The 13,047-nt window shown below is 39.2% G+C and overlaps 1 protein-coding gene across 6 annotated transcripts in view; it reads right to left on the reverse strand.

Annotated features, from left to right (window-relative positions):
• Window positions 1-13,047, reverse strand: part of Col28a1 (collagen, type XXVIII, alpha 1) — a 196,610-nt gene that overhangs the window by 92,890 nt on the left and 90,673 nt on the right. For all 6 annotated transcript variants that reach the window (XM_017321502.1, XM_006505031.2, XM_006505032.4 and 3 more), the window contains 3 exons: window positions 7,037-7,105; window positions 3,074-3,142; window positions 1,852-1,920 (listed from right to left, as the gene is read on the reverse strand). In XM_017321502.1, the coding sequence (XP_017176991.1) occupies window positions 1,852-1,920; window positions 3,074-3,142; window positions 7,037-7,105 (207 nt within the window). The remainder of the gene's footprint in view (window positions 1-1,851; window positions 1,921-3,073; window positions 3,143-7,036; window positions 7,106-13,047) is intronic.

Here is a 13,047-nt window from a genome sequence, read left to right on the forward strand (position 1 = left end):
CTCCTGAGTGCTGGAATTACAGACATGTACCACCACACAGGCTTACATGGTGCTGGAGACTGAATCCAGGGCTTCCCACAGGCTGCCCACATGCTAAGCAAGCACTCTACCAACTGAGCTGTATCCCAGTGATAAAACATATTTTAAATTAGGAAGAATCAAGACAGGAAGGCAATAGTACATAGAAATACAAATAGACAGCGGGAACAGAACAGAGATCTAAATATTGATTACTATTGACATATACAGGTAAATTGATACAAGATATGGGCGCCGTTACAAACCAGTGTGGCAAAATGGTGTTTTCAACATCAGAACAGAGACATGTTGTCGATACAGGGAAAACCAGATTCCTCACACTGACCCCTTCCATACACACAAAGGTAAAAGACAACTTTAAAAAGTGAAGAATACATTTTTCAGAAAACTACATGGGAATACTTTCATGACTTTAAGGTGTTTTAAAATAATATTTTAAAAGCACAAGACATAAAATGAGAGAAACACATCAAAATGTCAAACTATACACTAAAAGGATAAATGACAGTTACAACTTAGGGAAAGATATTTGTAATCCTGCCAAAAAAGCTTAGTATCCAGACATATAAAGAACTCTAACGATGAAAACCTAGCATAAAGTACTAAAGATCTACAGAATCTACATAAAGAAAATTGAAGGTCCCCTGAGCACTTGAAAAAGCTGTTCATTTAGTTTCCAGGGAATAAAAATTAAAATGATGAGATGTATTTTGGTATATTTCATATTTTTTTCAGTTAAGACGAGGCTATGCTGTGAATATGAAGAGATGACATGGTATCCATGTGAGACAGGATTCCTGCAGCATCCAAATAGAGGACTGGGTGTTCTGTGACTTTACAGTTGCACTTTTGTGTGGTTTTTAAAAGACTGGCATATGCAAAGGAAAATGTGGTTATGGTAGCGCATAAGTGAGACAGGAGAAGCACATTAACTACCACAAGCTGGAAAGAGAGGAAACTTGAAATGAGATGCTGTCATACAGTGAAGTTCTTTTTAAAGTGACAGAACCTTAAGATTACTGAAAAAACTGGAATTTAAACCTATGTGGTCTAACTGAAGATCCTTAACATACTGTGGACTGTCTCTCTAAATTGACATAAAAATTGTATACTACATGTGTATACATGTACCCATATGTATATTTTTATGTCTGTGTACACACACACACATATATATATCATAATTAGCATTTAACATAGTATATATTATATCAAAGCCATGCAAAAAATAATCTTTTATTGTTTATTAATATAGTAATTATAACTATAATGATGATAATAATAATACAATGTTAGGATATTTTGTAATTATCTCTTTATATATATGTGATATGTATGTTCTTGTTAAGCTTACATCTGATATATTCTTCTACTACCCAAATGTTTGTAAGACTCTGCCAGTGATAACCAAACAGTGAAGAAGTTCAAAGCTCAGTGTAGCTCACTAGAGTCTATATACCTTCAGGTTAAGTACAGAACCTATGACGGGTACAGCAAGTAGCAATTCACCCTTGACCCGTTCAGCAGTGTTTGAGGCATACCATGTGGTCAAAAGCATTCAATAACAACCAAGATGAACAAGGTTCCTGCCCGGAGGAAAGCAGGAATTCCCTAACAACTCCTTCCAATAGAAACACCAAGGAAACTGAGCAAGTAATGACTATACTTTTCTTCCATATTTTAAAGTTAAGAGAAACAAAGTATACACCTTCAGATGATGGATGCATGCTCTTCCTTGCATTCAGGAGTGAAGAAAACCTTACACTGTATAATGTACATGTCTTAGTAGCATCTTAGAAGCAATCAGCTCACCTTTGGACCCTGTACTCCAATGCCCATTGGTCCTCTAGGCCCTGTGGGTCCCATCTGACCTACTTCTCCCTGGGAAGGAAAGAATATTTAAATATTGAAGCAAAATAAAACTAATACATTCCTGCCTTTGATTTCCTCAGAACTTTTGTATATCAACAAAGTAAAATGATCAAAGTAAAAATATACTTAATTCACATACATACATACACACATACACACATGCACAGACACAGCCAGCCTGGTCTTCAAAGTGAGTTTCAGGACAGCCAGGGCTATACAGATAAACCCTGTCTCAAAACAACAACAACAAAAAAACAAAAAACAAAAAACAAACAAACAAACAAACAAACAAAAAAGTTCCCTTATCTAATAGTTAAACATACATATGGAGAGCCCAGGTGAGCAACAACCAGAGACCATCCTGAGCTGTCAGTGATGAGCCCCAAGTAAAACCTCAAATGACACACACCTATAATCTCAGCACTATAGAGGCAGACCGACACAGGGTGATCCTGAGTGTCAGAGACTAACCTAATCTACATAGAAAGATCTCTTCTTCCCCACACACCCCCTAAAACAAACAAATAAACAAATCTAAAGGGTAGAAATGATGTCTTTCTTCTTATATGTGTGCTCCACGGTGAGCAAGCACCTCTGAGAAGTACCTTTCTTATCTGTCTATCATCTATCTATCTATCTATCTATCTATCTATCTATCTATCTATCTATCTATCTATTTAACAACGAATTCCTGAAAAAAGTACTGATAGTAGCTAATTACATACTAATTGCCTCTTCTCAAGGGATGAAAAAGGATTCCAAATTAAGAGATAATCTGATTCCAAAGTGCAAGGTAAACTCTTACTCTTTAGATTATTCTGTCTCCATCTTTTTCAGGTTCTAGAACTTGAACCCACTGTGGGAATACCGGTGAGAATGCAAGGCCACCAGTCCAGAGAATGTTGCCTATTTGCACTGCTAGAATATGCTCTCAATAATTAAAATATAAACAATATATAAATAAAGGCTATGCAAATAAAAGCATCCATCATAAAGCAAAAAGAATGTTAGACTAAGTCATTAATAATATCAGTATTATTTGGCATAGGATGTTCTGATTTTCAAGTGAATTCCATCTGTCCTTTTGCAGTCATTGAACATTAATCATAAACAACAATTATACCATAAATATACTAAACATCTCTGTCATTTAGAAAATTACCTTAGGACCAGGTGAGCCTTGTCCTGGGGGTCCTTGAGGACCAGGTGGACCAGATGGACCTTGGATCCCCTTCAGAATAAAAGTTTTAAATGTTAGTGAAATTAAGACATGGAGAACAGTCTTGTGTCTTTTAGAGTGAAAGTTTAGCTCCCCATAACAAATTGACTGGACAGCTGGAAGCTTCTAGTCAAATCCCATTGCTTAAACCCAATGTATATCCTTTCCTTCTATGATAGTAAGAGAAATTTTAGTTAACCCACATGTATACTTGGAATAAATCTCATGCTTCCAGTAAACAACTTTAATCCCAGGATTTGGGAGGCAGTAAGAGGACAATCTCTATGAGTTTGAGGGCATCCTGTTCTATATAGTGAATTCCAGAGCAGTCAACGCCTACATAGTAAGACCTTGTCTCAAAAAAAAAAAAAAAAAAAAAAAAAAAAATCAAAGTACATGCTGCCTCATAGAGGTCAGATGTGGTTAAATGGACCTGGCTGTGGCTGTTAGGATGTGGGTGTGGAATGATGTATGCACGTTCCCATTCATTCTGAAGGAAGAAGGACTCTGTCCTCCTCTTCTTCCTGTGAATGGAGTTAAGCCACGTGGTCGTCTCAGACCACGTAGATGAAGATAGCCGCCCAGGGAGACAGATTAACAAGAAAGAAGATGCCTGGACCCTTGACAACACTCATGAACACAGCCTCTGCCCAGCCTGAAATTTTCAATATAAACAGGGAAATTCCACAGTGCTAAACAAATACACAGCTTTTTTTCTTCCTGCATGTATATATGACACGCAGAGAAGTGTACTTTTTTTATTGGACGCAATGGCATATTAAAGATCTGGACCCTCCAAAGCAAGCTGACAGACATGAAAGTGTAACATGTTTAAATACACAACTCCTCACCACACTCTGTAGGTAAATTGAGGTAGAGGAGTATAGGACTTACCAACTTCTCTTCTGGACAAATTTCTCTAGCTTACTAGGCGTTTTCTTTGTAGAGGATGGGAAGGGGTTTGGTTGTGGCTCCCTTTACTGACCTTAGAAGGAGGATTTCAATGAAGACACTTATACTTTGATTTGGGTCAGGGGACACAGGGGACTGACTCAGTCCCGAGGAACCTAAAATAGCCTATGGGAGCTCAAAGAGGCCAGACTGGGATCATCCTGTGTACCCAGATTTTATCAGAGCTGAGGCATGTAAGAGATTCCTGTTGATGAAATGCATTACAAGGAGGAGGCAAGGGTGGCTTGGAACGGTCTTGAATCTCGTCCAGGTGACCAAGAGGACAAAACAACCGCAACGGAGAGAACAAAGCCTCAGCAAAAACAGAGGCTGATAGGAAGTGCAGCTGGAGGAAAGTTTTCCTCCACATCCTAGGAGAATGGCCAAAGGGCCAATGAAAGAGTCGCACCAGTGAGAGGTCAGAGCATTTGTCTCCCAAATCTTGACAGCAAAAGCCATGTACCGCAGAAACAATCTAGAAAGAGCTTTCATGTTCTCCTGCCAAGTCTCTCTCTACCTCAGCTTAGGAGAAAAGAGAATGCCTCATCGCCTCCAGCCTGTACCACATAATGAAGATTAAGAGGAAGTTAAGAGTCACCAGGTGCAGTTTTGTTCCCAGATACCAAACTATTATTTGATATTTGCAACATGCAGCAACCTTACAACTGCCATTGTGTAAAAGTGATCCAAAGTGCTCAGCTGGAAACTTCATTAAGTGGCAGGAAAGAGAAGACATAACCCCCACTGGGAAATAATTATTAAAGACTATCAAGAGGAAAACAATGAAATTATGCTTGCTTGCATCCCACATCCTGTAACTGTAGAAACTGTGTTTACAGAACATGTTAATTAATACTTACATAATACAAAACATTATCCCTTTTGCTCCAGTTAGATAATATAGCTGCTTGTCTTTTGTAAAATATAGATATCGGAGTTGGAAAGTTGGCTCAGTGACAAAGAGTACTGGCTAATCGTACGGAATATTTAAGTTCACACTGGCAATCATCTGCACCTCAATTCTGGGGAATCTGGTGCCTTCTTCTGGCCTCCACAAGTAATAAGCATGTATGTACATGTATGTACATACATGTAGGGAGCACTCACACATATAAAATAAACAGCAAATAGCATTCTCTTGCGTATGATTGATGAGACTGAGCAGTCCACATCAGTTAGGGGAGCTATAGTAGTTCTAAGAAGGAAGTTTTCTAAGTTTTATAGCTACCCACAAGTATCACTCAATGATACAGGGAACAAAGTACCATAGCATGTACATGGGGCATTTGTTTCAATAGGTATTGTAGAACCATACACATAGCTGTATATTATTACCTACATTTTATTTTATTCTGTGAAACATGATTAAGTTTCTAAATATATAATGAAATTTACATGCCATCCAAAGGACATTGTCTAAGGGTTGCTAGAAACAGATTTAATAGATGAATGGAGAAATATATTTCTATAAGCAAGTAATGCAGGAAGAAATGATGAGAACAAGAATAGGCTAGACTAAGGCTACGAGCAGAACTAAAGAGATTAAATTTATGTAGTATTTATGCCATTTCTCTTAAAAACAATAAATAATGCTTTCTTGGTACAGAGAAGTTTACAAATACTTCATTCCATTAATTCTCCTACCCATTAAAGATCAGCCCCATAAAGGCATTTTGACTTTAAGTTTTTTTGTTTTGTTTTGTTTTTTATTTTCCTTTGTAATGAAGAAATACTAACAAAATAAATAAATAAATAACAATCTCCATCAAGAACTGGCATTAAAGGAAACAGGAGTCCAGGAAGCCACAAGTGGGAGGTTCAGAACTCACAGACCATCTGGACGGACTGGTCCGTCTTTGAACTCATCTGAGTCCCAGATTTGTATCTCAGCCCCAACAAACCACAAAACTCAGGATGTAACAGTGCTGCCAGGATCCCAGGACCAGAAGGTATCCCTGCAGGGCCCAGCAGGCAAACTGCAGGGCTTGTGAGTCAGCCCAGCCTCATCAGTAGCCAGAATGCCCAGCTCTTAATTATTACCTCAATACTTAGTCACTGAACGACCTTGATTGTCTTCTGCACCTTAAAGCTCCTAGCATATTAGACTGGGAACTCTGCCAAGCATGAGGAAGTGAGAAAAGAAGTATCTGCCAGCCTTACTGTTTCTTGGGATGACAAATATGTAGTAATAATGATAAAGAATTCTTAGAAATAAACTTGACATTACAGGTCAACAATGAGATTTGGAATTCCCTCACTTTCACATCTTTTGCTTCCCTCATCACTCGAGGTCAAGGAAGTACTACGAAGTCTCCAGGCCACATCACTATTCAAACCGTAGTCATAAATTCTAATCCAATGTGCTTGCCACTTTGTAACTAGGGCAATAAATCTGTATTTGCTGGGGGCTTTCATTAAATGAGAGTGCATGGCTAAAGGCAGAGAGTGAACAATAGCAGAGAGCGCTTGTGTCCTGGCTCCAAACCATTAACATTTGACAGTTTTCTGCCTTCCCCAAGTATTCAAGGGTTTTAGAAGCAGTTCTAGCTCTGAGCACAGACATCCTTTCCTTCTTCTGACCATAAGAGGACCCATGTCCTTTACAAATAAATCCCACTGTGGGCTTCTATTTGGGATGGATGTCTTTGAATTAAGTCATCACTTCCGATTCTGGTACTTAAGTAATAATATTATAGTTAGGTAGGTGAATGGTTGGGGGGGGGGGTAAAACAAAAAACATGGCACCAAGAAACACGTAATTTATTTGGTTTTTTACTCTCTGAAAGTTCTAAAATTATAATAGCCTCATGATACTATTGGGCCCTTTCCTGCATTATTCTGAATGTAAACCCCACTGGAATTCAATTGTCACATGAACACCGATGCTTGCCGGCCTAAACACAGGGCTGAAATGAAATGTTCAGTGCCAGGGGAGAAGAAGCAATCACTGCTTACCTGCTCGCCTTGGCTTCCGATGCCAGGAATTCCCGCTGGCCCCTGCGGTCCCACAGGTCCCAAATCCCCCTGTCAAAATATAAGTAGACAAAAGTTCATTTACCCAGGTCTTCATAATCTAGAACTAACCTAGACTAAAATCTATCTTGATGCTTTCAACAAATTCAACACGGAAAAAATCCAATCTTCTCATCCTTTCTATAATTTATAGTCCAAGTGTACCAAAACAATTAGTGGTATATTCATTTTTTTAATCTAAATTTTTTATCTTTAGTGAAATTTGTATTATCTATTTTAGTTTTTGACATTATAATATAATTACATCATTTACCCTCTCTCCCTGCCCTGCAAACCTTCCCATATACCCCTCCCTGCTCTCTTTCAAATTCATGTCCATTTTTTATTCATTGTTCTTATACACATATATGCCTATGTGTATGCATAAATATTCCCAAATACATAAGAACAACCTAGAATTTGTATCAATTTACATTTATTAGCCATTGCCATTTCTCTCACATCCTAAACCATCTAAAGTTACTATAAAGACTAAAATCTTTCCTTAGGAATATATTTAATAATATTTAAACATATAAAATTAATGAAGTGTGAGATAAAATGAGATTTGAGAGACAAACTGGTGAAAAGTATTTTTAAATTCTTCCAATAATATGTCAAAAATTAATATGAAAGGCAGCAAAATGAAGGAATTAAAGAAATTTCTCTGAGAAAACTAAGCTGAAATGGCCAGGGAGGACAGGTGTGGTGGTACACACCTCTAATCCTAGCACCCAGGAAACTGAGGCAGGCTGATCTCTGTCTCTTGCTAGTCTACATAGCAAGTTCCCAGCCAGCCAGGGTTGCATAGTGAGACAGCACTATCTCAAAAAACAGCAATGTGTGTGAAGAAACAGTATTGACCATTTCACATCTTCCTTCAAGTTTTTTGTTTTTGTTTTTGAGTGCTCACTATGTCCTAAGAACACAGGTCAAACATGGGGAAGAAAGGTCCAAACAGCCCCAAGTTTCCATCCTCAGCAGAGCTTACGGGACAGAATGATTAAGGACGGGTAAAAAGCATACTATTTTGAATCCTAAGCAAGGGAGGCATAACAGCTCTAGAAATGCTGGGCAGGATGGCCTCACAGATGAAAAGGAAGGTAGACATAGGAGGGAAGGATTTCAGACAGAAACAAAAGTAAGTGGGAGGATAATGGCTCACTGGATCGGAAACAGCAAAGAGACAGCATGGGTGGGATGCTTGTCAATGAAGACAACTTCAGCCAATGATGTCAGAGAAGTATGGCAGTGAGCCTGGCAGAAGCAGCATCAGGGACTGATATGGTGGAAAGGACATTGGATCTCCTTGGAGAGAGAGAGAGAAACTGGAGATCAGTTTCATGTAGGAGAGTGGATGACTTAGAAGGACTCCCTGAGAGATAGTGTGGCACATGCCAGCTCGTGGTCCTAGGTTACTTATGAAGTAGAGATAACAGAATTTGCTCCAACTGGGAAGAATTTGGAAAGAAGCAAGGTTGGATGAGGGAGTGGTACCTAGAGATCAAATCCAGACTTGCTAAATTTGAAAAGCCTAAAACTGACATCTAGGTGAGGATACTAAGAGGGAGAGAACTGGATCAAGGATTTCAATAGAGGGCCTTCACAATACTATCAATAGTTAATACCATGCCTGGGTGACTTTACCAAGGGCAGAGAAGGTCAGAGGCAAGTCCTTCTAGAACTTCAGCCTTTAGAGGTAAGAGAAATGGAACTGAGAAGAAGACTAATAAGATTATCTAGAGACCAAGCAAAGAGAGGGCTTCAAAAGGGGTGGGGTCAGTGAGCACTATTGTTAGGTCAAGTATGCCTATGAGAACTATTCTGTTGAGCAGCATGGACAAATAATATGTTTAATGGCAATGATATTTAGACTACATCAGGGTGAGCAAATGTTTTTAGCAGGGTATTTGTAATTGAACTTAAGACTTCATTCATGTGAGGCAAGCTTTCTATCATTGAGATACCTTTTATTTGATATACAAGCTAATGTTAACCTTGAGCTTACTCCATGGTCTAGTCATGTTTTGAATTTGAGATCACCCTGCCTAAGCTTCCAGAGTTGCTCGGAGTACAGGCATGTACCTCCAGGCCCAGGTAGCAAGCCTTTTCTTATAAGATTAGATAATGAATCTTGACAGCCAAAATAAGGTCTGTTTTATAACTAAAGGTTGCTGCTTTAATGGCATATAAACAAGCCATAGGTAAAAGGTAAATAGCCAGGTATGGCTGTGTGCCAATAACACTTGGTTCAAAAAGATAGGCAGGCAACTTGGGCTAAATAGTTATTTATAAACAAAATCACATAACTGGACCAGGCTTTATATAAATTAAAGAATGCTAAACTTATGTCAAAGCGTGCCCTAGAATAAAAATGTGTCCAGTTCTGATGCAGAGATAGACTGTTCTGATTAAGAACTTGATTTCTTCTCCAGGGGGCTCGGAACTAAGTGGGTTTCAGGCCTTGTCTAGTTTAATCATCTTTATAACTCCTTGCGGTGTCTGTACTTCTCAGATGACCTTCACGAAGCCCCACCATGTCCCATAACTGTGTCTGTACTTCTCAGATGACCTTCACGAAGCCCCACCATGTCCCATAACTGTGTCTGTACTTCTCAGATGACCTTCACGAATCCCCGCCATGTCCCATAACTGTGTCTGTACTTCTCAGATGACCTTCACGAATCCCCGCCATGTCCCATAACTGTGTCTGTACTTCTCAGATGACCTTCACGAATCCCCACCATGTCCCATAACTGTGTCTGTACTTCTCAGATGACCTTCACGAAGCCCCACCATGTCCCATAACTGTGTCTGTACTTCTCAGATGACCTTCACGAAGCCCCACCATGTCCCATAACTGTGTCTGTACTTCTCAGATGACCTTCACGAAGCCCCACCATGTCCCATAACTGTGTCTGTACTTCTCAGATGACCTTCACGAAGCCCCACCATGTCCCATAACTGTGTCTGTACTTCTCAGATGACCTTCACGAAGCCCCACCATGTCCCATAACTGTGTCTGTACTTCTCAGATGACCTTCACGAAGCCCCACCATGTCCCATAACTGTGTCTGTACTTCTCAGATGACCTTCACGAAGCCCCACCATGTCCCTTAACTGTGTCTGTACTTCTCAGATGACCTTCACGAAGCCCCACCATGTCCGATAACTGTGTCTGTACTTCTCAGATGACCTTCACGAAGCCCCACCATGTCCCATAACTGTGTCTGTACTTCTCAGATGACCTTCATGAATCCCCACCATGTCCCATAACTTGGGATCTGTCAGGTGACAGTAGTTAGTTCCAAGTCTGCTGACTCCAGAACCCACCTCAAAACCAATAATCTGCAAATAATCAGTCAAGAAATCAAAGGCCCCCTTTAGACAGAGTTTCCAATTAAATGTCTAAGCTGTTGTCAAGGTTTGCTCTAGCACCATTCATAACAGCTAAGTTATGAAACCAATTTAGATGTTTAAAAGCACAAAATAGGTAAAAAGTGTGACATACATATCAACTCTTTCAGCCATTAAGAATGAAGTTACATCATCTGCAAAAAGAATTTTTTTTTGGTTGTGAGCCTTTAACAGCTCACAATAGCCCCCCAGTTTTTTAAAAAATAGAAGCAGCTAGGTCATCAAGCTGGCTCAGAGGCTAAGGGTACTTGCCCCCCCCCCAAGCCTAACTACCTGAGTTTGATCCCTGGAACCAATGTAAAGGTAGGAGGGAGAACCAATTCCACAAAGGTGTCCTCTGACCACCACATGGGGTAATTAATAAATGAAGGCATATTTTCACATGAATACTCTGGAGAAAGTAATGCAAAGAGAATTAAGATAGTCTTGGATAGACAAATATTGTATGTTTTCTTTCATTCACACTCCTAGATCTTAAGTGTTTCCTACAATCCTGTATCTACATATGACTTGAAAGAGAAAGCACAACTGGAAATAAAGGGAACTACTGGAAGGGAAAGAGAAGGATTATAGGAAGGGAAATGTGTCCAAAATAATGTATGTGTGTAAATGTCTTTATATTATACAGTATGATATAAACAATCAAAATTTTACTAAAGAAAATAAATAAAGTACTTCTTTAATTTTTTTAACCAGTTATTTATTTGTAAGCCCTTAAGATAGGAGTATTTCTTTGTCACTTGAGTCACAGACCAAAGTTTCTGAACCTCATGTTTTAATAAAATAATAGGAAAAAAAATACCAGTAAAGGGAGACAGAACAGAGTTGTATTTGTAAGAGAAGCACAAATAAAAGCTTTGCTATGTGATGGTGTGCAGGTATTTCAGGTTTCTTTTTATGAACTCCAGATGTGAAAGCACAAATAGCATGTCCCAGTAACAGCTGGAAAGTTAATTCACTGGGCTCACAACCTTCATGTTCTCAAAGGAAGAAAGAAGACTTTACACATTTCTAAAGTATTTGCAGCTGTAGTTACACCTGGAACTAAGATATCTGAACCAAGAATTATAGTAGATATAAAATTTGTCTGAATCACTGTTAATCTTCATTCTTGCTGATTAGTCAGAAGAGAATATATCGCTCATGATTGAAACCCAACACTTGGGATAATCTTATCAGTTGTCATTCTAATATAAGCAATATAATGACATTCTTAGAGGTTTATAGATAAATAACTCAGTTGATATGAGGTCACTAATTTTTGCATGCATCTGTCTTTACATTTTATTATTCTCTGAGCATTCCACACAAGAATATTATACTTATATCATTTCTTATCCATTTTTTCTCCCCTCCAACTGTTCCTACGCCCCCTGCTCCAAGATTCATGACCTCTTTTTAAAATTATGTATATGTATGTATGTGCATGGGTGTGTGTGTGTGCCCATGCTGTGTGTTTGTATGCATGTGTGTGTTTGTGTGTGTGCACTCATACATACCTGAGCACATTTATACATATACATACATACATATACATATATAGCATGTATCATATATCTCCCCCCTCTGGAAAATTTCACTTCCCATTGCTCTTTGAGCTGATCAGCTTCTGATAGTTTCTATTACCAGCTTCAATTATACTCGTAGCTTGGACTGGTTAGTGAGGATATGTGGCTGAATGGGAGTTCACAGACCACCAGACAGTGCCATGGACTAAGAAAAGCAAAGGTACTCTTTCATCAGATCTGAGGAGAGTCAAATGAATACTGTTCAAATTTAAAGAATAGGTCACATATTGACTAAAATTGGTATACTGTTTAAAACTGAGTGCTTCTACTTTTTTTTCAACCAGTAACAACTGAGCCAAGTTCCATTTTCCCATAATTTCTAGAGGAGATTCATTAAAATGCTCAATCATAAGATTAGCTCTACTGCTGAAAGCATCCAATCCAACTCCAGCTTGTACTTTTTTTTAATTACGTATTTCCCTCATTTACATTTCCAATGCTATCCCAAAAGTCCCCCACACCCCCCCCCCCACTCCCCTATCCACCCATTCCCATTTTTTGGCCCTGGTGTTCCCCTGTACTGGGGCATATAAAGTTTGCCTGTCCAATGGGCCTCTCTTTCCAGTGATGGCCAACTAGGCCATCTTTTGATACATATGCAGCTAGAGTCAAGAGCTCCCGGGTACTGGTTAGTTCATAATGTTGCACCTACAGGGTTGCAGATCTCTTTAGCTCCTTGGATACTTTCTCTAGCTCCTCCATTGGGGGCCCTGTGATCCATCCAATAGTTGACTGTGGCCCAGCTTGTGCTTTTGTGAATGTCCCCAAACCACCCAAAGTCTAAGGAAAGCCTAGCCCTGATCTTTGTCCTTAGTTGCTGCTGGTTCCATGACAATAGGTCTCCCTCACTGCAATGAGCCAATAACCTTTACCTAACCTTAGGCAGACTCCGATACTGCCTGATAAAGGACAGCAAAGCTACTTTTCTTAAATGATTCCCTTACTCTAGCCCCATTTAGAAGTAATAAT

Source organism: Mus musculus, chromosome 6, assembly GCF_000001635.26.
Source record: "Mus musculus strain C57BL/6J chromosome 6, GRCm38.p6 C57BL/6J".
Lineage (NCBI taxonomy): Eukaryota > Metazoa > Chordata > Mammalia > Rodentia > Muridae > Mus > Mus musculus.